The sequence below is a fragment of the Odocoileus virginianus genome, chromosome 3, assembly GCF_023699985.2.
Source record: "Odocoileus virginianus isolate 20LAN1187 ecotype Illinois chromosome 3, Ovbor_1.2, whole genome shotgun sequence".
Classification (NCBI taxonomy): domain Eukaryota; kingdom Metazoa; phylum Chordata; class Mammalia; order Artiodactyla; family Cervidae; genus Odocoileus; species Odocoileus virginianus.
The window spans coordinates 61803977-61831593 of NC_069676.1; the positions used below are offsets into that span (position 1 = coordinate 61803977).

Consider the following 27617-nt stretch of genomic DNA (forward strand, 5'->3'; position numbering starts at 1 on the left):
GGCAGAGAGAGAACAAAATACTGAAGGGGTCTGATCCATGCTCTGCAAACACCTGCTGAAGGCCTTGCACCGATGGGGGCTAACCTTCGGGATCAACCTCACCCCTTGTTGGATAGCTCTGACTTATCCTTATGTTAGGAATTGTTGTTCAGTCACTCAGTTGTGTCCGACTCTTTTGAGCCCTTGGACGGCAGCACGTCAGGCTTCCCTGTCCTTCACCATCTCCCAGAGTTTGCTCAAATTCATGTCCATTGAGTTGGTAATGCCATCCAACCATCTTATCCTTTGTTATCCCCTTCTCCTCTTGCCTTCAGTCTTTCCCAGCGAGTTGGCTCTTCACCTCAGGTGGCCAAAGTACTGAAGCTTCAGCTTCAGCATCCATCCTTCCAATGAGTAGTCAGGGTTGATTTCCTTTAGGATTGATAATAAGGGCAAAAGCAATTCTGTTTTGCTTTCCAATCAGAGCAGCCCCTGGAATGGGCACGATGCTTCTGTGGCACAGGGCGGCTGCCACCTTGCTGCTTCAGGCCAGACATCTCTCAGCCCTGGCACATCATCTCAGCACTGAGCCATGATCTGGCCTCAAAGTCTTCCATAGCACTGCTTTAGCTACCCATGACAAACCTATGAGTATAGGCATTTCCATGACGCCTGTTTGCCGTCCTTGCCCTAGGGTTTATGAAGCTGGGGGGAGCCTGAGAGTGGAAGACTCACTACATGATTCTGGGCAAGGCATTTAACTTGCCCTAGCTGCTCCTCTCTGGGTCGAACAGAGGAGTTAACAGAATGGAGGAAGAGATGGGCTTTGATGTGGCGGGAAGAGCCAGCTCTCTTACAGTCAGGGATGGGTTTTAGACCTTGGCTTCATCATTTATAAACTGAGTCCTTTGGCTAGGTCACACCACCCATTCTGAGCCTCACCATGTCTTTTCATACAGGACAGGACCATAGTACCCCCATTTGTAGTGGTGTGGTAAGCAACAGAGATTATGTAGGCAGAGAGCTCCATGTGTGAGCAGAGCCTCAGTAATTGTTCCCTATAATTGTTATCATCATAACTATCATCATCTTCATCTAAAGTCCCTTCCAGCTTGAAAATTCTGACTTTATGAGATGTCCTCATCCAAGAAGATGGCATGGTAAAATAAGGCAACAGTCCTGATTTTGTGTAAATGTTCTTTCTAATAAGGACAGGAGGAACATAATTGCCCCTAAATAATTGCACCGACTTTGCCACAGCTGTCAGAAGGCCTTAATTGGTCCATCTGTAATGACTGCGGCCATCTGCGTGCGGGGTGATTTAGCGGTGGGTCTCTGCCGGAGCGGGGCCCTCATGATTAGAGCCGGACGGGGCTATATATCTCCCTCTGATGGGAGTAGTGGTGTGTGGTATAGGAGATTAGCTCATCCTCATGTTAATGACCGACCAGTTGAACCTAGCCAAGAAGCGCTGGTCACAAGACAATGACTATGGATTTTTTTTTTTTTTTAAGGTAGTGTTCCTGCCCTAACAGCAAACCTATCTGGAGTGTGATCGTGCCTCTTGCTATCATGTCTCGCTTCCCAAGAAAGTCTCTTTTGGAAAGATTTAGTCCCTCAATTAGGGCGAATTGATTTCTGCTCTCTACAGAGCCACTGTTCCAAAGAGAAGTGGGAAAGGGCAGGAGGAGCCATATTAATCTTTGTGAGCAAGCGAGAGGCGACCTGGAGTGTTTTTCAGCCTTGCCGCCTTGGGTTGTATCTGGAGTTAATCTTTCCTCTGTATATCTTTTAATTGCTCCGACTTGCAGGGTGCCAGACAACACAACACAAAACATACCTCATCTCTAGTCCTTAAAGTTTCTGAAGACTTAAATCAAGCGTCTGGAGCAGTGTTTCCCCAAGTGCACCAGCACGAAAGTGATTTTAAGTGGTACCTAAGATGATCTCAGGTGGCTCTGAGACTTCACATTAAGTAACATTGACTCATGGGGAGAGTACATTTTCTCTTTTCAGATCTCTCTTTCATTTCCTCTGATTACCTCCGATGGAAGGTCTCGGCTGGCTACCCTTATCTCCCTTCTTTACAAAGAGGGAAGCGAGATCTGGCTGAAATCTAGTAACATCACTTTATCCTTATTAGTTTGGCTTCTTTAATTCATTAGCTCTTTATCACAAATGGTACCGATTTTCCACTTATAGTGTTTAATGTTTCCTTTCAAAATAAAGTTAATTAAATAAAATTATTAGCTTGAAAAAAAAGTGAGTTGATTTAAAAAAGAAAATCTTAAGGAAGTTGTTGTAAGGTAAGTGGAAGTGGCAAAAATCATGCCAGTAATATGATGATGAGAGATTGGGAAAACACAGCTAGAGAGGCGGAAAGCCTCCTCTTTCTACAGCGAACCCAGCAGTTTCCTGGCTGTACGACCTCAAGCAAGTTTCTAAGCTTCTCCGAGCATCAGTTTTCTCATCTGTCATATGGGGAGACCTGTGATGCAGAGTACGAGTTTATGAATCAAGGGAGATAAAATATGTGAAGCTTCTTCGCAAATCATAATCTGCCTTCCCAGTGAAAACTGTTCATTTTTATACAGGGTTTAGAAAAATCAAAGGCTCAGATGGTTTTGGATCAAGCAGTCAAGGGGCCCTGGCTCTACTGTTAACTATGGCACCTTCCCTTCTCTGGACTTAATTTCTGTCTATAAAATGAAGAGACTGAACTACTCCAGTGCTCTCTAGGCTGTCTATGCATCAGAATTATCTGTGGGTCAAGTAAAACCAAAGACCCTGATGCTGCCTTCAGTCTCCCAGATCATAGGGAGGATCCATGCAACTGTATTTACAGTCAGCTCACAGATGATCTGGCCACATGCCCTAAATCAGGGGCACCTGTCCAGCTCTAAGCCCTGGTGGAGTGAATTCAGAGCAGGATTGTCTGACTTTCTTAATCCAGCATACTCTTTTTTAAGGCTCCTTCATATTATTTCCATAGCTCGTTCTCTTTTATTGCTGAATAGTATTTTCCCTGATTGGATATACTGCATTTGATTTATCTGTTCTTCAGTTGATGTGTATTTGGATGATTTGATTTTCACTTTGGGGATATTATGAATATTGCTGCTATGAACATTAGTGTACAACTTTTCATGTGGATATATATGTTTTGGTTCTTTTTTTAAATTTTACTTATTTATTTACTTTTGGCTGCACTAGGTCTTTGTTGCTGCACGTGGGCTTTCTCTAGATGTGGTGAGCAGGATCTACTCTAGTTGCAGTGCATGAGCCTCTCATTGCGGTGGCTTCTCTGGTAGTGGAGCATGGGCTCTAGGGCACACAGGCTTCTGTAGTTGTGGCACATGGGCTTAGTTACTCCCTGGCTTATGAAATCTTCCTAGACCAGGGATCAAACCCATGTTCCCTGCATTGGCAGTCAGATTCTTAACCATCAGAGAGCAGGATGTCCAACATACATTTTCATTTCTCTTAGAAATAATTCAACCTAGAAGTAAAATTGCTGGATTATATGGTAACTGTGTTCAATTGTTTGAGGAACTGCCAGACTGTTTTCCAAAGTGGCTGCACCATTTTATTACAGTCCCATTGACAGTATATGAGAATTCTTATTTCTCTACACCCTTGTCAACACTTATTATCTTACTTTTTCATCATAGGCATCCTAGTGGATATGAAGTATCTCATTAAGATTTTGATTTATATTTCCCTGATGACTAATGATGTTGAGCATCTTTTCATGTGTTTGGCCATTCCTGTATCTTTTTTCAAGAAGTGCCTATTCATATCCTTTGCCCATTTTTAAAAATTGAGGTAAAATCCACATAACATAAGGTTAACCATGGTAAATATATAATACTCATGTTAAAGTACATGATTCGTTGGCATTTAGCATATTCATAATGTTGCACAACCATCACCTTTATCTAGTTTCAAAATTTTTTGTCACCACCAAAGGAAACCCCCCTACTTATTAAGTAGTCACTCCTCCTTCCCCTCTGCTCCAGTTCACTGTAATCACTGATCTGCTTTCCAGGTCTGGATTTACCTAATTTGGAATTTCATACAAGTGGAATGCTATAATATGTGATCTTTTATGTCTGGCCTCCTTTACTTAATATAATGATTTCTAGGTTCATGCACGTTGTGGCATGTATCAGCACTTCATTTCTTGTTGTATGGATATATTCCATCTTTGTTTATCTATCTGTGAAATGATGTAAATTTGGGTTATTGTCACCATTTGACTGTTGTGAGCAATGTTGCTGTGAATGTTCAAGTAATCAAGAGATTTTTAGCTGTGCCGGATTCCTTGATCCCTTGCATTCCCATAAATTTTTGGATCAACTTGTCAATTGTCAGTTTCTGCAAAGAAGCCAGCTGTGATTTTTGATCACATTGAATTTGTAGATCAACGTAGGAGGTTGTGATCTTCACAACATTAGGTCATCTGATCCATGAACATTGACTATCTCTCCACTTATTTTGATTGTTCATTTCTTTCAACAGTGTTTTGTAGTTTTCAGAGTATACAGTTTGTACTTACTTTGTTAAATTGTAAGTGGTATTTTTACCATTTTAATTGCATTTTCAAATTGCTTTCTTATTTGCTAGCCTGTAGAAATACAGTTGATTTTTAAATGCTGATCTGTATCCTGAAATCTAAGTTTACCTGTTCTAGTTTTTTGTAGATTTCTTAAGATTTTCTGTGTAAGCAATCATTTCATTTACAGTCTTTCCAATCTTTACGCCTTTTCTTTGTCTTACCAATTGCACTGACTAGGAATTCTAGAATAGTGCTGAAGTAAAAAGAAAGTGGAAAGCCTTTCTCCTGATCACAGGAGCAAAGCATTCAATACTTCACCATTAAATATGATATAAACTATAGGTTTTTTGCAGCCATACTAGTTTTCATAAAGGGGCCTAACCCTGATTAAAATCAAGAGACACTAATGTTAAGGCTGGCATTTTTAGTAGAAAGAGAATGTCTTTGAGATTTATTTATAACAGCTTTTCCAGGCATGGGCCAGAAGCCAGCCTAACATTAGAATAAACAAAAAGAGGAATTGGTTGTCATATGTAATAAGAACAACTAGGAGTCTATCTGCTTCAGGCACAGGGCGATCTGGAGAATCAAAATGTTATCGGGATAATGTCCCTCTTCATCTCTTCACTCTTTCTACTTGTTGACTTCAGTTTCAGCAGATCCTCCCAGCATCTCTCATCACCTCATTTTGCTAAAGATGTCAGGAGCAGCTCCAGACTTAGAGCCAACCAACCTAGTAACTCTAGTAAGAAAAACGGGCCTCATTGTTCAATAGTTCTGAGAAAAAAAAGTCTCAGGATTCATTGTTTGGACCAACTCAGGTCACATGTCCATCCCTGAACCAATCACTGTGGCCAAGGGAATGGAATGCCCTGATTGGCCAGGCCCAAGCCACATGCTCCTCCCCTTGGGAACCAGGAAATGAGGTCAAACCCACCCAAGTCTGGAGGACTGAGAATGGGAGGGAAGAGGTAGTTTCCCCCCAAAAAGAATCAAAGTATTGTTGCCAGAAAAATGAGAGAATGCGTCCAAGCCAAACGTAAATCACAGCTGCCAACTCTGTCATACAGAAATTCTGTGTTGCAGGTCTGGCACTAACACTGGCCCTCTTTAAACTTCAGTTTCCCCCTTTGCAGTACACAGGTGGTGCTTCCTGCCCTTATTGGCCCCATCTGAGAGACCCAATAAGACAGTGTACCAGAAATCTGTCTAAACTGTAAAGTGCAGAGCACACGTAAAGAAGGGGTCACAAGAATGATTACTCAGCAGCTGTTCTTACCCACCTGTCCATCTGTTCTCCTCTCTCTGTCTTGCAGAACACCTGAAGAAGCCACTCGAAGACTACATGGCCCTTTTCCCCAGCGTGAGGATTCTCCGAACCAAGAAACGGGAAGGACTGATCAGGACCCGGATGCTGGGAGCCTCAGCTGCAACTGGGGATGTCATCACATTCTTGGACTCACACTGTGAAGCCAATGTCAACTGGCTCCCCCCCTTGCTCGGTAAGGGAGGCTTGCAAGGTGAAGCAGGCGGCCTGGAGTGCACCAGTGGCCACTGGCCCCAGCTTCTGCAGGGAGTCACCTACAGGGCTTCCCTTGCCTGCCTGAGATGCACCCAGCATTGTGCCAGGTGCCACGAGGGTGTCAGGTCTTCAGGGGTGCTCAAAGTGGCCTTACGAATCCATGCAGTCCTGCCCCTTCATTTTGCAGAGGAGGAAGCTGGGACTTTGAGAGGGGAAGTGACTTGCCCAGAGTCATAAAGCACGTTAGTATTAGTGATATGACTGCTTCTCCCAGGTCACTTCACGTGTCAGTGGAAAGCAAGCCAAGACTGCCTACTGCAAAGAGCTAAATCTTAGCAGTAGGCATCTTGATTTGATGATGTAAGGGACATCATCAAATCAACTCAGAACAGTGGTTGTTCATTGCGTTGCTACTGTGAGCCAAGAAAGTTGTAAGCTTTATCTCCAGTCCTCACAAAACCACACCAGGTTGAAAGTGTCCCCTTTTTATATTAGAAGAGACTGAAGTTCTGAGATAATGAGTGACTCGCTAGTTCCCTTGGGCAAAAAGTGTCAAAGTCCCAATCTGTCTGACTCCAAAGTATATCCTCTTTCAGGATTCCACACTGTCTGCCTAAGTTCATTTGCTCCTCGGGGAATTTCTGACAGCTGTCAGGGAAGGGCTCCAGACAGAGGGCAGTGTGATCCAGGAGTCCACACAACCTGAACAGGAGGGAGACCTGAAGCCAGGCTGCCAGGCAGTGAGGTGCCTCATGGCTGGTTGAATAACAAGGTCTGAATCCAGAGGTACTGAGCTTTGAGGAAGGCAGTGAGCTGCTGCCAACAGGTAGATGCTGAAGAGGAAATCCCCTAGTGGGGCTGGTGGCCAGGTGAGGAACAGGGATGGAGGCAGATTGGGGAAGATCTGTCAGTCCAGAGAGAAAAGTGAAAGCCTCAAAAATAGATGAGTATGGGACTTCCCTGGTGGTCCCGTGGCTAAGGCCTCTACACTCCCAATGCAAGGGACCTGGGCTCAATCCCTGCCCAAGTCAGGGAACTAAATCCCACATGCTGAAAATAAAAGATCCTGCATGCCAAGTCCTACATGCAGCAACTAAAACCAGGTGCAGCCAAATAAATAAATAAAATTAATTTGCAGGGCAGCAGTAGAGATGCAGACACAGAGAACAGACTTGTGGACACAGTGGGGGAAGGAGAGTGGGGCGAATTGAGAGAGTAGCATTGAAACACATACTCTACCATATGTAAAATAGATGGCTAGTGGGGATTTACTGTACGCTGCGGGGAGCTCAGCCCAGTGCTCTGTGACAGCCTAGACAGGAGGAATGAGGTGGGAGATGGAAGGGAGGTTCAAGGGGAGCGGACGTGTGTATAACTATGGCTGATTCATGTTGATGTATGGCAGGAGCCAACACTGTATTGTAAAGTAATTATCTTCCAATTAAAAAAGGGAAAAGAAAAAAAAATGGAGGGATATGCTCTCCATAAGAGAAAACATCGAGAGCAAAAGGACTCAAGATGAGGACAAGCTTGAGCATGTATCAGAATCACCTAGAAGATTTGGTAAAAGACAGAGTGCTAGGCCTGGCTCCAGAGTTGTTGGTTCGGGAGGTCGAGGTGGGGCCTGAGAAGCTGCATTCCTGACAACCCCTGGGTGATGCCAGTGCTGCTGGTCCGGGGACTACACTTCAGGGAGCACTAGTTAGGCCCCCATTCAGAAGTGAGGACAGAAGGCAAACCCTACACAGATTAATGGAATAACCCAGCATATTTGTTTCCTAACACAGATAATCATGAAACTTTAGTATGAGATTATTTGCTTCTGGCCCCAAGGGTCCAGGTTCCCACTGGGTTAGAATATAACCCAGATTTTTCTGGTAAACTATTTCATTAAACCAAGAGGTCTAGATTTGCCTCTCATGACTGAAAGAGAACAAAAAAGAAAAAAAAAAAAGCCTCATTCTAAATACCCTAATTTATAGTCGTGAAGGAACATCCCATTTGGTGGGTCATTCAGTGACTCATAAAGAGAATGAAGTGTTAGGCACGATGCTGAGCTTGTGGTCCAAATAGCCTTAACTCTGTTTCTATGGAAATATATGAGGGTAATTTTCATAACCTACAGGCATACATGGAAGAAATATTCTTCCTCTTTTTTTTCCTTTTTCCAATAGAAATGTGAACCAGTGGTGTAGATGTAAAAGTCTGTCCCTGCTAATATGAACAGCTGATATAGCCCACCCTGGCTTTTGTGTCCGAAGCCATAAGCATGCACAATTCACTCTGCCTTCTTTGGAGAGTAGGCATTTCTGAGCCTGAGAAGGATTTAGCCCTCTCTTCCCCAAAGGAAAGCCACTCTTGATCATCATTTTCTTCATTTCTATCATCATCAGCATCATGCTTCTGTAAGTCCCTTATCTTTTTAGGCCACAGCTGTTTTTGAAGGTGACAGTTATATGGTAAAGGAGACAGGCTAGGCATTATTATCCACATAGAGCAAATAAGAAAACTGAAGGGCAGAGAGGATGAGGCTCCTGCTTCTGAGCTGCTGTCAACAATCCTGGGCACAGAGGATGTCGGCAGAGAGGGGGTCACCTGCTGGGCTAAGCCTCTTGGCCATCATCCTGCTTGGTCTTCACAGAGACCCCATGTAGTAGTTGCTGTCTTCCTCCGTTCTGTCAGCCAGGAAACCGGGGTTCAGAGGCACCAGATAACATTTCCCAAGGTTATACTGTTCATAGGTGGCAAAACCAGGGTTTGAACCTGGGTACCGTATCTCCAGGTGAGGATGGCACCATGGAATGCCACCTGTCTGATGCCACCACCTTGACCTCACACCTCCCACAATGAGCCGGCATCCAGCAGAGCCTTGTGTCCTCAACCCACACCCTCCCTGGAAGGGAGGTCCCTCACATAGCCTTGAAGAATTAGGAAGGGAAGTGAAAGTCACTCAGTCATGTCCAACTCTCTGTGACCCCATGGGCTATGCAGTCCATGGAATTCTGCCAGCCAGAATACTAGAGGGGATAGCCTTTCCCTTCTCCAGGGGATCTTCCCAACCCAGGAATTGAACCAGGGTCTCCTGCATTGAAGGCAGATCCTTAACCAGCTGAGCCACAAGGAAAGCCCAAGAATACTGGAGTGGGTAGCCTATCCCTTCTCCAGCGGATCTTCCAGACCCAGGGATTGAACCGGGGTCTCCTGCATTGCAAGTGGATTCTTTACCAACTGAGCTATCAGGGAAGCCCCATTAGGGAGAAAGGGCCCTTCTCTAGATCTTTCCCCAGGAAGATTCTTCAGTTTCCTTAAAAATTCCTAGGGAGCCTTCCACAGGGCAGATCCAAGCTCCACCCCAGGAGATCCTGATTCAGTGGGCCTGGGGCAGCCCAGCCCTGGGGGTTGGGGAAGAACACTTGAAGACACCCTGCGTGCTTCTGACACTGTTGGTTCCAGATCTGTTCTTGGGGACACAGTGTCAAAAGCACCATTTTTCAAACTTTTATGACCGTGTACCACAGTTAGAAATACACTGGGGATATGTCAGTCCATTACACAAATGCACACACTGATGCAGTATGACTGAAATATTTCCAAAACAGTGCTTTCCCTCATCACCTAGAATGCACCCTGATATTCAGTAATTCACTGTTCTTTCTTCTTCATTACAAATACACACACATACAATTTCATGACCCACCTATGGATTGTGTATTGCAGTTTAGAAAAAGACAAAACTTCCACTTTCTCTCCTGGAAGAAAAATCTACTGTATAACTCAATGAATGAAGCCTGGGCCCTGGGCAGTTGCCAGCCTACCCTGGCCCTACCAGACTCCCTATTCCAAGCCTTGAACTTGATCCCTGGCCTAAGCAGCAAGGCACCCCAGCATAGCCCACTTGCCCCTCATAGCAGATTGTCTGCCCCAGTCACTGGCTGTAGTCAGGGCTTCTTGGCAGAAGGCACGCTGAAGGGCAGACAGTGAATTTTATAGAGTCTGCGTTTGTCTGGCTTGACAGGGACATAGAGCCATTTTGAGGTTAAGACCCCCATTTGCCACCTTGGATCACCTTGCAGGCAGAATTCCTGCATGGCCGAGGTCCACCAGGCCCTGCTTGCCCTGAGGAGCTCCTGGGATAGTTCTCTCACTCGTCAGTAGTTCTGACTGTTGGAAGAGGTGAACTGGCCTCTCTCGAAAGGACCGTTTGTTTTCTGATGGCAGCCAGGAGGGTCAGGCAGTCTGCCATGAGGGGTAAGTGCTAGGGTGCCTCGATGCTGGGCCACAAGTCAAGTTAGGACTCAGAATGGGGAGCCTGGCAGGGCCAGAACAGGGTCCTTCCCAGAAAGAAATTAATCTGTTTTCATAACAGTGCTGAGCATGATGGGCACCTGTGCTAAACATCCCCAAACGTTACTCTCTGCAGTACTCCTGCGACCATTCACAGAGGAGCACACTGACACTCGGAGTGCTATTTATGTTGCCGACCCAGGAACCCATCGTGGATGGCAGGATGGGCTGGGAGCCCTGGTCCATCTTACCTAAAGTTTGCACTCTTTCTTCCTCATGGAGTCTCAAGCTCAAGTATCCAGAGAAATCACCCAGGAAGCATGTTAGAAATGTGAATAAGTCGCAGAGCAGGATCATGCACGTAGCTGCTTTCCCATCCAGCCTCCCTAACGGGCATCTCTTGGCTTCTTCAGACCGCATCGCTCGGAACCGCAAGACCATCGTGTGCCCAATGATCGATGTGATTGACCACGATGACTTCCGGTACGAGACGCAGGCGGGGGATGCCATGCGGGGTGCCTTTGACTGGGAGATGTACTATAAGCGGATCCCCATCCCTCCAGAACTGCAGAAAGCTGACCCCAGCGACCCATTTGAGTAAGTATGAGTTACCCAGGTCAGTCCCAGTGGCTGACCCCAGGAACCCCTCCTAATGCACACAGAACTCAGGATCGCCACCTCTCCCAAAAGTCTAGTGTAGGGGGGGTGGGGCAGACCTCCCCAACCAGAAGCACAATCCCTCCCAGCTTGTCACAGAGCTTTGGCTCATGGACCACCAAGCTGGTCACTTCTTTGCCTACCCCAAGACTGGCAGTGGGGGTGGCAAGCCTAGTGCCCGGTTGTAGTCTCATCATCATCATCATCATCATCGCTGTCATTGTCATCGTCACCACCATGTTGTTCGGTCGCTAAGCAGTGTCTGACTCTGCGACCCCATGGGCTGCAGCACACCAGGCTTCCCTGTCATTCACCATCTCCCGGAGTTTGTTCAAATTCATATCCATTGAGTCGGTGATGCCATCCAACCATCTCATCCTCTGTCGCCCCCTTCTCCTCCTGCCCTCAATCTTTCCTAGCATCAGAGTCTATTCCAATGAATTGACTCTTGGCATCAGGTGGCCAAAATATTGGAGTTTCAGTTCCAGCATCTGTCCTTCCAGTGAATGTTCAGGGTTGATTTCCTTTAGGGTTGACTGGTTTGATCTCTTGCAGTCCAAGGGGCTCTTGAGAGTCTTCTCCAGCAGCACAGGTCACCACCATTTACTGCGCATTTTCTAAGTGCCAGGTGCAGTGCTGAGCACACTACACGCTGATCCTTTTAACCCCAACAGCCATGTGTAGTAAAAAATTACCATCCGTGTTTTCCATGTGGGGACACCAGGGCTCCAGGAGGAGCCTGTCCAGGTCCCACAGCTGTGAAGGGGCAAAGGCTTAATACCGCTGGAGCCAACTTTCCCATCCATCAGTTACAGCCTCTTGGAAGTATCAGGGAAGTAACAGTTTGTCCCCCAGTGGAAGACTGGGAGCACGGGACTGGACCCATCACATCCTAGAATGTGAATACTGGAGGGAACCAACGGGTCATGGGCTCCAAGCCCTTGCAGAAGAGGAGACTTGGACCCCAGGGCAGGGAAGGGCTTCCCTGAGCACAGTGTGGGCTAGCAGCTAAGCCTGAAACACAGCCCAGTCCCTCTCTGGTCCCCCGAGCTCCGGAAGGGTCTTTCTGACTGAGGGAATCAGTCAGCTCACCATCCCAGCTGTCACATGAGCCCCTCCAGCTCTCCTTCCAGAGGTGTGGGACAGTCTCTGGGCGTGAAGCCGAAGTCCAGCCTTTCCTGCTGGGTTAGTTTCCTGATATGTTTCCTAATTATCACTGCAATAATAACATACCACAGCTTACTGGTTTATCAAAACAGCACAGATTCATTCTCTTCAAGTTCTGGTGGTCAGAAGTCTGAAAGGGTCCTACTGGACTAAATCACAGCATCGACTGTGCCACGTTTCCTTGAGATGCTCCAGGAAGGGACCCATTCCCACGCCCTTTCCATCTCCCAGAGGCTGCTCTAGAGAACACCCGGATGCTGGGAAACATTGAAGGCAAAAATAAAATAAATCTTTAAAAAATCCAATTTATAAAAAGGAGGAGGAAGAGAAAGAAGTGTGAGGAGGAAGAAGAAGACGAGAAAGAAGAAAAAGGAGAAGAAGAACCACCACCACCCGAGCTGTCCCTCAGTCCAGTAACACCGGAGTCTCTGCGTGGGGACCCAGCCATCCGCTACTGGGTGATGCTGACACGTGGACAGAGTTGAGCACCACTGGCCCAGATGCTTCCCAAGGGACACTCCACCCTTTGTGCCCTCCGATTCCTTCCATAAGTCTCTCTTCTGTCTTGCACTAGGACAAAACCTGCCACAAAGAAATCCTGGTCATTTTCTGCACTCTTCCCTACAGTGCCCAGCAAGTGGGCATGCCACAGGCACAGTGCCATGTCATGATATTTGAAAGACACCGACTTCGGTGGCAGCTCATCCACTTAGAAACTACATGCCCTTGAGCAGAGCATAGGGCATTTCTGAATTTCAGATTTCTCCTTGTGAAGAGAGGGCTAGTAATAGGGTTTTGTGAGAGCTGGAGATAGCGTTGGTGAGGTGAGTGGCACCCACTGGACGCTCAGGACTGTTGTAATTATTACTGTTAAACACGGCAGGAAACAGACCAGGCTGGAGAAGAGGCCTCCCTCTGGAGGCGGAGCCCTCGAGCATCCAAAATGCCTCACAGCTAATATCCTGCCTTTTCCACGGCCCCTGCTGCTGGCATCCACCCAAACTGATATTTTTGTGCCGTTTTAGGTTTGATTTTCCATGAAGCACTGAGTCAGAACCACTCTCTGCCCCTCCAGGCATTACGGCCCCAGCCAGAAAAACCCAAACCCCACAACCTTCATAAGACAGAGGAAAGCTGACACTAATAACACCTTACTTTCCTATGGGACTGAATACTTTCTACACGGAGCATCAGTGTGAGCTAGGGAGAGTAGCTGTACATCCTCGTGTAGATGGGGAAGAGGGCTCAGAGAACAGGTTAAGTCAGTGCTGCCCTGTAGAAATGTAATGCAACTCACATGTGCCTCTCGGTGTCCTCAGAGCCACATTTAAAACCCAACTAATAAAAATAAATGAAATAAATAAATAAATGAATAAAAGGTAAAGAGAAGCAGACAAAATTCATTTTAGTAGTGCACTTTATTTAACCCAGTATGTTTAATGTTTAAATGTTTTAAATGTTCTCATTTTAACATGTAGCCCACACTTTGAAATTATTAATGAGATCTTTCCTTTTTCTTCATATTAAGTCTGGGAACTCCAGTGTGTATCTCACACCGCCAGCACCTCCCAGTTCAGACCAGCCACACATCAAATGTCAGTAGCCACATGTGGCCCCCATACTGGGCAGCAGAGGATTCTGGGGTTACACTGTCTGTCCCAGGTCCCACCGCCGGTTAGGGAGAGCTGAAGTTGGAGTGAGGGTTTCCTTGTTTCTGATCCCAAGTCCTGTTCACTCATCACCTATTTCTGGATTGTTCCTTCCCAAGAGGAAGTAGTATATTGTAGCCACATGGGGTGTGGCTGTAGCATAGATTGGAAACTCAAATCCCAGAGGTGCTGCTTTGTAGCTGCAAAGCCTTGAGCACGTCACCTGTCAGTACTCTGGTTTCTGCGTGCATAAAATGGGGCAATGATAACAGGGCCTCATGAGGTCAATGTGAGGAATAAATTCATTTTAGTAATAAATTAGTTCAGTGCAGCAGTGGGCAGATCTGAGCTCTAGGTCTGGGATCCAGGGAATCCCTTCTGAGGGTCCCCTCCTGTGCTGTCCAGGCCCGTCCGCTGCAGGAAGTCTGGCGAGGCGCATGGGGCACTTCGGTGCTTTCCTAATCCGTCCACTTCCTGAGCATGCAGTTCCCAAGGCCAGAGGGTTGTGGAGGCTGCTTCTGCAATGGTTTTTCTTTATGTGTGTGCATGCCAGGTCGCTCAGTCATGTCTGACTCTTTGTGAGCCCATGGACTATAGCCTGCCAGGCTCCTCAGTCTGTGGGATTTCCCAGACAAGAATACTGAAGTGGTTGCCATTTCCTTCTCCAAGGGATCTCCTTGACCCAGGGATTGAACCCATGTCTCCTACGTTGGCGGGCAGATTCTTTACCACTGCGCCACCTGGGAAACCCAGTTTTCTTTCTTTTTTTTTTTTTTTTTTTTGAGGGTTTGAAGTTGGAGCCAGACACGAGCACAACCACTCAGAGAGGTTTTCATGCAGTAAATGCTGGTGGCTCCTCCCAGGGGAACTGGGGGAGGCCACACCCCATGATTGATCATCTCAGTTCCTGGGCTCATGGTTTTTCCTCCCTTCTCTCTCCCAGCTCCTACTTTGTCCGTACCCACTTCAAATGCCTCCCCTCTGAGCACTCTTCCTCGACTCTTGCCCCAGCCTCTCTCCTCACCCCCAAAACATGGAGACAGAGGTGCCCTCCTTTCCCGTAGCACTGGTTGCACCTCCCAGAGACCCTCATTACACCCCACCTGGCTTCTGCACCCTCCCATCCTGAGGTGACCACCCTGCTACACCGACATCCCCTGCAGATTCAGTCTGACCCCAGTTTACCTCCAGATTCTTCCAGCATCTGCTCCTCAGCTGGCACTCAATGAATAAACTAATGAGTGAATGAATGAGTAGAGGAATCTTATCCCAGTTTCACTGCAAGAACAGGACTGTGGCTTCTTCTGTAAACTCTCAGCAGAAAAACATGCCTATGCCTGGGCTTGAAAAGTAAGAATCATCAAATCTTCTTATCCAAAAACACAGAACCTAAGCTCCATCCCCCAGAGATTGTTGTGTAGGTCTGGGGTCAGACCCAGGAAGCTGAATGTGTTTTCATCTCTCTAAGGCATTCTATAGTCTAGACAGGCTTAGAAAGACCTAATCCAGACCATTTAACCAGTGGGAGAACTGGAGATAGAGAGAGAGAGACATGGAGATATATAGAAATATGATGGAGCTAACAAGGCCCACAGAGGGAAAACACTATGATTCCATTCCACAGGCATTCTTAGGTGTTAACCATGTGAAGGAATCTGGGGTCCACTGGTTAAAACATAGCACTTATGAAGAAGGAAGAAAGCCAGGGGCTGCACTCAGAAGGGATTTGGATTCCCTGCTGGACACGAGGGCTGTGTTGATGGAACAGTGGGAAACGGCATCCCTGGGGAAACAGCAGCATCCGAGAGCGGGATACACACGGCCAGGACGTCCGCTCTTCACACCACCTCCTTCTTCCCGCAGGTCTCCCGTGATGGCCGGTGGACTGTTCGCCGTGGATCGGAAGTGGTTCTGGGAGCTGGGCGGGTATGACCCAGGCTTGGAGATCTGGGGAGGGGAGCAGTACGAGATCTCATTCAAGGTGAGCCAGCCCCTGGAACGCCCCCTGTCCTGGCAGGTTGCCTACCTAGCAGTGTCTGAGCCTGGGGAGACTGTGGAGGCCTCGGGTTCTGCAGACCATCGCTCAATGTTGCATCGTCCCTTCTTAGATGATAGTGTTGGAATAGGACAGGCCTCATTTCCACTAAAGAGATGGCGTGTCCCCATTGAGACGCCCAGCGCACCAGCAGAGGGGAAGAGAGAGCCAGATAGTCGAACAGGACACACAGGCTGGTGGAAAGCTCTGCTCTGAGAACGATCCCTGGCCCTCACAGAGGCCGACTTGTCCTTAGTGGTTCCTGGCCACCTGTCTCAAGTTTTCCCTTTGTGTCTGTTCCTGCTGGAGTTTGATATACAGAAACCAGGGGCTAAGAGCTCGAGTTGTGGCATCAGAAAAGTCTGGGCTCCAATCCCAACATCACTACTCAGTAGCAGTGTGGCTTTGGGCAAGTTAGATTACCTCTCTGAGCTTTCTTTCCTCATCTAAGAGGATAATAAGACTACCTACCTTACAGAAGTTTTGTGACGATTAAATGAGATAATATCTAGAAAATGGTTAGCACCCAACCTGGGGACACAGCCACCAATTAATAACTGGTAGAAATTATTAAAGAGTTGGAGAATAAATATTTACTATAAGCTATTAGACCAATCCATGGGCTGTAGAATCTTCTGATAATGGTAGTAAAGGAGACGATGGTTACTAGTTAACTATACAAACTTCTGAGGCCAACTTCTGCCCCTTTTTGTTGGATTTTTGTATTGATCTCAAGTGAACAATGAAGGCTTTGTCCATCTGTAGGGAAGACTATCTTGTCTTGTGCCCCTGTGGTCGGCTAGGGCCTACTTCTAACACCCTTGGAACCCTTGGTAAGGTATATCCCCAGCCCATGAGGAATGGCCAGCAGCATTACTGGGATGAGTCCTGTGAATGCACAGCCCTGATGTCCACCGAGTCTAGCATCTACTTCCTAGGCAAAGGACCATTGTCACACACACAACAGTTAAGGCTTCGGTGCTGGGGTTAGATTGCCTAGGTCAGGTTGTAGCCTCAGTTTCTACTTCCATAGAATGGGTATAGTGACCCTCTAATCTTCGCAGGGTTGTTGAGTGGATTAAATAAGACCGTTCTTGTTAGGTGCTTCTCAATAAATATCCTGAAATAATGAAATAATAAATAATGAAAAATTATTTTCTTTATTGTCATTGTCACTGCCACTGGCTGAGCAGTTCAGAACGGGGGACATTAATTCTCTGGCCACCTGATGTGAAGAGCTGACTCACTGGAAAAGACTCTGATGCTGGGAAAGATTGAAGGCAGGAAGAGAAGGGGATGACAGAGGATGAGATGGTTGGATGGCATCACCGACTCAATGGACATGAGTTTGAGTAAACTGCAGGAGTTGGCGATGGGCAGGAAAGCCTGGCATGCTGCAGTCCATGGGGTTGCAAAGAGTTGGACACAACTGAGTGACTGAACTGAACTGAGCAAGAAAACAACCTAGAATTCTCCTGAAACATTATTTTGGTTTGAAAAACCATCTTTTTCCATTTTACCTTCAGATTTCTGAAGTTATCTCCCATAAGGGAGCCAGCCCTTTAAATAAAACTAATATTAAAATCCAGGGGTAGCATTAAAAGTATTTAGCAGTCATGATGGCACCAGCCAGTCAGAGCGATGCCAGCTGTCAAAAAGCATCTATCCACTCTGGTATGCAGCAACTCAGGTGCAGCCTGGATCAGCGCTGGCAGGACCCTGTGCAGAGCACTTCACACGTGTTGTCTTATTTAATCCTTACAACAGCCCTAGGAGGGTGGTATCGTTATTATACCCGTTTCACAGGGAGGCAAGTGGAGTTCAGACCAAGGTCCCACACAGTTAGAACTAACAGAAGCAGGACATGAACCCCGGCCTGCCTGACTGCAGGGTCTGCACTCTGACCTGCTGTGTTGTACAGACCTCTGCAGGGGCGTGAGAGCGCTTGAGAGGAAAACTAGCCTCAGAGGTTTCTCTGCAATCTCTTACTTCCTTCTCAGTTTTTGCCTCCTCCTGGGGGCAGTTAACCCCCTCTTGGGGTTAATTACTAGGCGATTCTACAGCCTCTCGGTGAATTGAATTAGTAAGCAGTCTAAGTCAAAAATAGTTTTGCTCTCCCAACCAAGTCTGGTGCATCAGTAGAGGCTGCCCCTCATTGTGTGAATATGTATTGTGAGGCTGCATTCAGAAAAGGAGTGGTGATTGATTAGTGATGTCTGCCATGGGTGCAGGTTTGGTGGGTGATAGCACGTATGTCATTTATAATCTCTAGCCCTTGCAATTTAGTTTTCCAAATGCCACATCCTTACAGGTACAGTAGAACCACACATAAGGCATCAGAAGAGTTTTAACTTCACAGTTCCTCAGTTTACCAGTTAAACAAACTTAACTTATGAAGTTTGTTTCCAGAAATGGAGACATCAGAGTTCTGAGTTCTCACCAGAATATGAACGTCAACAGTATAATAATCTTTGTTTGTTGTATCCCAAGAACCAAAAGGATTGCCTGACAGGAAGAAAATGCTTAATAAGTAACTGTTGGTTGACTACCCAGAGCAGGTGTGTCATTGCCTGAACCAGCCTCCCTGGTCAGAAAGTCCCCCTGCAGAAAGTCCGTGGAGAGTGGTGATGGTAGAGAAAGGAGCACAAAGGAATTTCTAAAACCCAAGATGATCTCATTCTGTGTCTTTCAAAGACCCATCTGATGATGGTCATCAGGCAATCATGGCAGAACAAATGGCATTCTCCCCGCACAGTTTATTTACAAAAGACTCAGTAATGGGTGATGAGGTCTCTCATCCGGGAAGGGGAGGGAGGCTGGCTCCTGTTTCCATTTGATCCAATTATCTCCTCCACTCTGGAGAGGAAATGAGACTGTGTAATGAGGAGTCTCCCAGGTCTGGGAGGGAGACCCTTCTCCCTTGGCTTTCTCTCAGGCTGTGGAGCTGGCAGCAGCCCCTTTGCCAGCACATTGTCTCCCGGGCAGGCTTGCCCACAGCGGTGAGGGCACAGGGGAGCCCAGTTGTCTGCCTGAAATGCTGGGTGTTCAGTTTCAGCCAGAGCAGGGCATTTACAAAGGGCCAAATTGCCTCTGATTAATCTCTGCTGGGCTCCCTTTTCTTCTTGGTGACAGAGAAGAGAGACTGGTCTGAAAAGCATGAGTGTATTTTCAGAAATTAAGATAAATTGATACATGCCATCAGGGCTGATGGATTAATAATTTGGCTCCAATTTCAGACCAGGCCATCTATCCTGATGGGAAAACCGTAAAAAAGATGTTCCGAAGGCTCTGAAATTTCTAGAAGAGTCATTGACTCTTTTCTTCTTAGTCAACAGCTTTTCTTTCTAAAAGGCACAGTCACACTATGAGAGTTCTCCTGCCTGGCAGTTACACTCTTCCCAGTTCTGGTGGTCAGATAACTCTTTAACCCTGTAGCCTGGCCTGCACCCACCTCCATGAGCTGCTTACCATTCCTTGCTTTCTCTCCACCCTCCTCCCCACTGCATTAGTCTAGACTCTTAGTAACAGATAACCAATATCCTGGTCAATCTGGCTTAAGCAAAAAAAGTCAGAATTGATTGGCCCACACGACTGAAATTCCAGGGTAGATCCTCCAGGTCCAGCTGGATCCAGAGACTAACCCATCTCATCCAGGCTCCATCTCCCTTAGTCCCTCAGCTCTGCTTTCATCTGGGTGGCTTCCCTCTCAGGCAAGCTTTCTCTCATGGAAATACCCAGCAGCCCAGTGGAAAGAGTTTTTGTTTCCCCTCATTCCTATAGTAAGTCCCCAAGTCAAGTCTCTGACCTTCTGGCTCCTTGCCTATCCCGGAGCAGTGTTCTGATTGGTCAGCTGCTGTCTGAATCTGATCGGTCACATGCCCACCCCGGAGCCAGGAAGGTGGGATGAGCTGGTTCCCCAAAGGAAAGTCTAGGCACTGTGTGCAGAACAGAGGCGGGACAGGCAAACCACAGAGGTCCACCTCACCCAGCCATGTGGGATGCTCGCAAGCCCCAGGCTCACATGCTTTGCCATCTTTGGGGGCATGCACTGTTCATTTTTCCTGAAATGCCCTTCCTTAGTCTGGCCAACCCCACTTATCTTTCTGGGCTCAGCCTGTCTTATGCCTCCTCTCAGCCTTAACCTGAGCTCCCTGTGATGATTAGGGGCCACCCCAGGGTCACTTCCAGCGTGTCTCCAAATTCCTCCCACTGACATGACCCAAAGATTAACCTGTCTCCCTAACTATACTCTAAGCTCCCTAGAGGCAGGGAGGGAGTCTTGTTCATCTCTGTACCCTAGTTCCTGGCCCATCATAGGTCTTTTAAATACCTGTTAGTGGCATCAATTCCTATCTGATATCCTTTCTTCATGCTGCCCTTCCCAGCCTTACATCTCCATCTTTGGGTACTGGTGGTGTAATGAGAAAGGTACTCAGCAAGAAGGCAGGGCACTGGCTTCTCATCTCTGATACCTGTCCACCTGGAGACGAGCCAGTCGCTTGACCTCTCTGGCCCTCCCATCCCGCATGATACCGATAAAGTTTTCCTTCCTACCCAAGGTAGGCTCAAATAAAATGCTGTAGAGAAAGCCCTTGGCCTTACATGAGCACGAGAGTGGTTTGGATTAGAGGTGGTGGTGGCAGGATGAGCAGGAAGGGGACTGCACAACATCCTCAGGAGGCTGAGGTTAGGATGTCTTCAACTCTGAGCTCCTGGAGAAGTGTCCACAGGGCAACGTGGCTGAGCTAGTGTGAGAAGGACATGGGCTTTGGGACAATGAAAGTGGGCATATCTTTTGTTAGCAATTTGGCAAAATCTGTTACATTTCAAAACAAGCACATTCTTTGACCCAAAATTCCACCCTCAGCAGTTTAGCCGAGAGAGACAGAGCAAAGATTGAGGCAGGAGCTATTTGTTGAAGTGTTACTTACCAGAGGGGAAGACTGAAAATGACCTTCAGTGTGAGATCTTAGAGGATACATAAGTTAGAGCACATCCCAGCAGTGAAATATTATATAAAAGAAGTTTGATGCGCCCAAAATTAAATTTTAAAAGATGTGAAAAATTGTGTGTGATATAGTCTCATGTTTGGTATTCAAAAATATGGCAAATGCAGGGCCCTGGTGGCTCAATGGTAAAGAATCCGCCTGCCAATGCAGGGGACACAGCTTCAGCCCCTGGTCCAGGAAGATCCCACATGCCGGAGGACAACTCAGCCTTGTGCCACAACTACTTAAGCCCTCACCCCTAGAGCCTGTGCTTCATAACAGAATCCACTGCAATGAGAAGCCTGCACACCGTCATGAAGAGTAGCCCCTCTCCTCGCCACAACTAGAGAAACCATGCATGCAGGAACGAAGATCCAGTGCAGCCATAAATGAATAAATATGTCTTTTTTTAAAAATGTGACAAATGCAAACAACAACAACAAAACCTGAGAAGAGTATCATTACACCAGCTAATGTTTACTGAGCGCTCATAACATCGCGTGGTTGGAGCGGGGTTTTCAGCCCTGTCCTCTGACTTCAGACTGAGCCTCTGCCCTGCTGTCTCTGACCCATGGTGCCTTGAAAGTTTCTCACCCCCTTGGGGCATCTAGGGTGGAAGGGCTGCAGTGAGGTTGTCCCTTCCTATCCATGTGTTTCTGTAGCATTGAATGTGTTCATCATCACACATATCACTTCTAGAATCAGGAGAGAAATTAGGTTTAACAATAAGGAAAAACTTATTTTTTTCAACCCTCTCGGCCCATCCCCCCGCATACCTCCCAGTGCTTTGTTAGGGCCATTTGCCAGTTCAGGGAGGCATTTCCCCCAGGTGAGGCCCACAGAGAAGGGAGTCACAGTGAGGAGCCCCTAGGGAAGGATGGAGCCCCCTGAGTACAGGTCCGCTCCAGGAGGCAGAGGCAGCAGTCCCCACTCTGGGAGAGTGAGGTGGAGACCTTCTGAGGGCCTCTTGGGGCAGGATCAGCTGAGCAAGGGAGTGACAGAGAGCCACACGAGGGGACCAGAGAGAGCCTTGTTCCCAGAGGGAAACCCACACGTCTGAACAGAGGCAGGAGGCCTCAGGGGTGGGGTTTGCTTAGTCCAACGCTGATACAGTTACCCAAGGCCAAGCCAGTCCCAGACTGCCTTGTGCAGATTTAGAAAACTCCCAGACCTTGCTTCCATAGAGCTCACAGCGTCATCAGGAGGATTAAGTGAAACAGGGTGTATGAAAAGAAAGCAGAACACACAGCAGAAGCTGGTGAGGGTTGGTGGTGCTGTGACCTGATGCCCGAGTGCTGGCAGGTGGCAGAGCCAGGGCCGAACTCCAAATGTCCTGACTCTCAGCCCAGCGCTTATCTCACTCCACCTGGAGGGAGGGGGCAGCCTAGAGCAGGGCCCCAGAAGTCAGAACCAACCCCAAAGGGGTTAAGTTGCCACCCAGGAGGGTGTTTGGGGCCCCCACGCAAGTGCCAGCCTGCCGTCACCTCTCCCATCCCTTCCACTGCCCCGTCCAGCCCCCTCTGACTCAGACAAGTTGCAGCATCGCTGCCGGGAACCCAGCGCTGGCTCCTTCCTTCCCTGGATTATCTGAGGATGCTGGGAACTTGCTCTGCTGTGTGCAGCGCTTTCCTCCTGGCCATGTGTGACTTTCTAAGAGCTGTCTGCCGGGAACAGGGAGGCATTCTGCCCCTGACTTTGAGCAGCCATTTGAGATTCCATGAATGTCTCTGTGGGCACCTGCCCCTCCCACCATTCCTCCAGGAAAAAGGCTCGGAGGCCCGAGGGTCACCTGTGGTACATCACTCCTTAACCAGCACACAACCATCTCTTCCTGCTTCAGTCTTTTATCACTAAAAATGGCAATAATAACTTCTTCAGAGGTTATAAAAACTAAATGGCATAAAATATTTGTTTGGCCTAGAGACAGACAAAAAGAAGGCAGTCAGTGAGTGGTAGCTGTTTGGATCAAAACCTTCATGTTAAAAAAGGAAGCAGAACAGCCCGAGGATAAAGTACATTGGCTTTGAAATCACACCACCTGGGTTCTGGTACAAGCTCCATCAGCTAGTGGCTGTATGACCTTGGGAAAGTGACTTAACCTTTCTGGATTTCTTCATCTGTAAAGTGGCAGTAGAATGACCCTTACTTCATAGGGTGGGCGTGAGCGGGATATTAGTCAAAATGTGTTAAAAGCTTAGCTCAGCTCCTGGCGCATTATAAATAATCAATTATGATAGCTGTTAATGTCAGCATTGTGGTCAATGTGTATGGGCTGCGGTTGCAGGAAGACAGGAATAGGAGAAGCTTCGAGGCTGGTGAGACAGAGGCCAGAGACCTTGGCTCCAGGCCCAGCTCTGAAATGAACTCCCGGCAAGACCTGGGACAGCTCACCTGCCTTTTGGGCTGAACCTTTATTTCCTCACTGAAAGGACACTAATAACCCCAAACTCACAGCGCTGTCTAAAGGCATAGTGAGAACTGGCATTGCCACTGTCCTGAGAAGGGCTGTCTGTAATCCAGCTAAGCTCGTTCTCAAAGCGGTCCCCAGCCCAGCAGCACCAGCATCGCCGGGAATTTGTTAGACGTGTAAATTCCCAGACTCCACGCAGACCTGCCGAGTCAGACATCGTAGGAGTGGGGCCCAGCAGTCTGTGTTTTAGCAGGCTCCCCCGGTGATTCTGATGCTCACTCAGGATTGGAAATCATGGCTGTAATGAGTCGGTGAGGTCTTCCGCAGAGTGGAGGCTCAGGCTGGGGTGTGAAAAGGCCCCACGGTGGGTGGCGGGATGGCTCACAGGTACCAACACCGTCACCCCACTTTCAAGGCTCTGTATGATTAGGTCCATCCTTGGCTGCCAGTTTCTGATTCATCTCTTCCAGAAGGGTTTTAGAGCAAGGCCGACCAGCCTATGTGTGAGTGAATGAATGTTTGTACTGGGTTGCACTGTTCATGGAAAGGAAAGCACACGTGCCCAACAGAGAAACATGGGTGCCCTGCAGCTGACTCCCACAGCATCCAGGGTGTATGGACAGGTCAGAGGTGGCTGGAACAGGGGGCAGAGGCCTTGACTGCAGGCCTAGGGTGACCGCTTTGTCCTGCAAACAATATGAGTACCAAGAGGGATCTTTGTGGAAGACCATGATAGGGTCAGGACTAGGCTTGAAAAAGATCAAAGTGCAGTCTCAGGCCAGCCTAGTTCTGGGGGCCTCCACCCTGGATTCCACTCTGGGCTCTGCCGCGTACGAGCTGCGAGCCCTGGGGAAGGCGCTGGAGCTCGCCAGCCTCACTCTCCTCACGTGTGAGAGGTATGGCAGTGCCTTCCTCACTGGGTGGTTGTGAGATGGCCCTGTATCATATGGGAACCAAAACCTAACAGATCCTGCAACTTAAGTCATTTATTAAGGGAAAAAAAGCTCCAGTGTACAGCGGCCACCTCCCAGTTTTTGGCCAAGTTGACTAAACACCTCAGGATATCACTGAAACAACCAGATATCCAGTTTATTAATTTAGACACACATATGCTTTAAAGTATATTATTGATATATAAAAGAACATTGGGCTTCCCTTATAGCTCAGTTGGTAAAGAATCCGCCTGCAATGCAGGAGACCTGGGTTTGATCCCTGGGTTGGGAAGATCCCCTGGAGAAGGGAAAGGATACCCACTCCAGTAAAAATAATATATTAACCTAGAAATAAATTTAAATGAATTTTTAAAAACTAAAGTTGGGCTTTTTTCCTCTTACCAACTGAACCCGGTAACCATTATAAACATCTAAAACTAACATGAGTGAGATCCTTTCCTAAAACAGTATCTTGTTGTTCAGAACAACCTAATATGTCCAAAATAGTATGAACTTCTGGAAGACATGGATCCAATGTCATTCCTTCTTTCCTGAGGGAAGTTGTATGGCCTGTATGTGGCGTGCCCCACCAGTAGAGCCAGCTGCCACGTGCCCAGGTGACAACATTGGGTTTGCTCCGAGTCCTGTGTGCCTCAGAATTACCTCATCCCTAGGAGGGAGGCACAGTAATTCACCCCATATTCACCCCATATTGCAGATGAGGAAACTGAGGCTTTCAGATTCACAAAACTTGCTTAAGAGCCGGAACGAAGCTCATCACCACTACCCTTTGTTCTTCTTAAACTCACAGATAATGCAGAATAATTGGTGATGATTATTCTCTTAATTGCGTATTGATGCAGCAGCTCCCAAGCACTGGTGAATAGGGTTTGAACTTCACTGGGGTCCTCAGCCGAGCTGCCAACAGCAAAAGCCATAGCTGGCTGATGGCTTCTCCCTTCCATGGGCAGGTAGGATGCCTGTCCATTCCCGATTGGTTTCCAGGCAGCCATTCCCTTGAGAGAGAGGTTTCTCCCCACCCCGCTCGCTGGCGCATCCCCTCTGCGGGACGGCCGCTCTGACGCCTGGTCTCCAGGGCCCATTGTGTCTTCACACACATGCTCATCACCACTCGTTTCTTTCCTCCTCAGTTTAGGAGATAAGAGCGAGTAATTGTCTTTTATAGACACTGTAATGAAGCCTGTCATCACACAAAAGAAGTTTGCTAATAAAATAAATCAAAGCAGCAGAGGAAATGAATGGGGAGCAAGCTTTTACAATTAGATTTGTACTTGTCTAGTGGCATGGTGCTTCCAGGGAGAAGACTGGTGCAGAGGAAGCGGCACCGGGAAACAAGCCGGCAGGGTGTGCTCAGAAATTCCTTGCGGTGGACCTGGGCTCCCTGAGCAGGCCCAGGAGCAGAGGCCAGGGAGGGCACAGAGAGCGAGGGAGGCAAGACGGCTGACCCCAGAGAAGGGCTGTAAGATGCCATCTCAGCCGCCGGTCTTTGTCCCCATCCACATGCGACCGGGTCCTGGCCAAATGTGGGTGCCTCTGCAGCGCCTCTCCCCTCTGCCCGCAGCGGGGCTCTTCTCCTGCCGCTGCGTTACCTGGGGGAGAGAAGAACCCCTCGGGCAGCCAGGCCCGGTGACTATGCCCCTCCCGCCTGGCCCTGTCACCCTCCTGGTCAGTTTCAGGTTCTGCCACCAAGTCAGAAAAACGACACCATCTCTTTGCGCTTCACTTTCTCCATGTGGGAAATCGGGCCACAGGATATAAAAAAAAAAAAAGCTGGTGGTGTTGGGTGTATCATTCAAGGCAGTGGTCCTTCTCATCCTTTCGCAAAGAGAAGTGAGTAACACTAATCAGGTTTGCTGTGGCCCAGCATCAAGCTGAGTGCTCTTCGCGGCTTGTCTCAGGCCGTCTCGGCGGCCTTGCGAGGTAGCAGTGACTCTCATCCCCCCGGTCACGCGGCTGCACCGGTGGCACTGGCCTTAGAGAAGACTGTCTGCCCGTACCACCCCCTTGCTGCGGTTGTTGTGGGTCTTGGGGGGCTGCTTCCTCTGCTGTAAAGGCAGGGAGGTGGGGGGCCTGAAGGTGCACAGGTAGGTGCCCTGGGCAAGGAGCTGAACCTGGAGTCCATCTCCCCAGCCCAGAGCCAGTCAGGATATAAGTCAGTGCCTCCAGCTTTTATCATGTCCCTAGATGGAAAGTCCCCTGCAGCCTCAGGATCCTGCCAGATAACCAGCGAACACCGCAGCGGGGTGGTGCCTGCTGCGTATGCTGTGTTCTGAGTGGCCAGAGTGTGGTGGTTTTTTGGTTTGTTTTTTTTTAGGATTTATTTGTTTTAATTTTTGGCTGTGTTGGGTCTTCATTGCTACCTGTGGCCTTTCTCTAATTACAACAAGCAGGGGCTACCCTTCCTTGCGGTGCTCTAATTATGGCAAGCAGGGGCTACTCATTTCTCTTTGCGAAAGGATGAGAACTACAATCGCCTTGAAACGATACAGTATTTGCCCTTTCACCCAACACCGTCGTGTTTTTTGCTTTCATATATCCTGTGGCCCGATTTCCCACATGGAGAAAGTGAAGCACAAAGAGATGATGCCGTTTTTCTGACTGACTTGGTGGCAGAACCTGAAACTGAAGCCACGCCTTCAGAGTGGCTTCCCTTGTTGCAAAGCACCGGCTGTAGGCTTGTGGGCTTCAGTATCTGTAGCACGCGGGCTCAGCAGTTGTGGCTCTCGGGCTCTAGAGTGCTGGCTCAGTAGTTGTGGGACACAGTCTTAGTTGTTCTGCAGCATGTGGGATCTTCCTGGACCAGGGATCAGACCAGTGTCCTTGTATTGCAATGCGGATTCTTAACTACTGGACCACCGGGGAAGCTCCAGAGGGAGCTCTGAAGGGTTGGATGTACCCAGAGCTGCTCAGACTGCTCAGGTGCTCCCAGGGAACTCGGCGGTTGGCAGCAGCTTTCACTGAACAGGTATGCATCTCTCGGAAGGCAGTTTGCATTCGGACTCAGCTGTCAGTGAGTCAGGTCCAGGGCAGGGAAGCCATTGTCCAAAACCAGGACTCCTCCTGGGCTCCGGACATCCTGGGAATCTGAGGGCATTTTGGCTGCCTCAGACCTCTCAGTAGATGAGGGTCACCCTCAGGAACCTTCAGGCTGATGGCCAGCGTGGTCACGGCCAAAGAATCCTGAGGTCACAGCACAGAGAAGGATCTGGAAATCCATCTGCATAAAGGAAGGCTCCTTGCCAGGCAAAGCCGGAGACACAGCCTCGTTAGCTAATGCAAGTTTAATATGGAGTCGAGAGAGCTGGATGCCAGCCTAGTCCACTGCCCAGAAGACATTCAGCATAGAGCAGGGGAAGGTGTGCCCCACCTGCTCTGTGCCACTCCGCCTCCCTCAAGGCAGGGGCGGCCCAGCAAC

General features: G+C 48.2%; 1 protein-coding gene across 3 annotated transcripts in view; it reads left to right on the forward strand.

Annotated features, from left to right (window-relative positions):
• GALNT10 (polypeptide N-acetylgalactosaminyltransferase 10) overlaps positions 1 to 27617 on the forward strand; it is a 215203-nt gene that overhangs the window by 166887 nt on the left and 20699 nt on the right. For all 3 annotated transcript variants that reach the window (XR_011486940.1, XR_011486941.1, XM_070465683.1), the window contains exons 5-7: positions 5854 to 6039; positions 10757 to 10940; positions 15680 to 15797. Coding sequence is in view for 1 of the 3 variants with exons in the window: in XM_070465683.1 (XP_070321784.1) it covers positions 5854 to 6039; positions 10757 to 10940; positions 15680 to 15797 (488 nt within the window). In the remaining 2 variants the exon portion in view is untranslated. The remainder of the gene's footprint in view (positions 1 to 5853; positions 6040 to 10756; positions 10941 to 15679; positions 15798 to 27617) is intronic.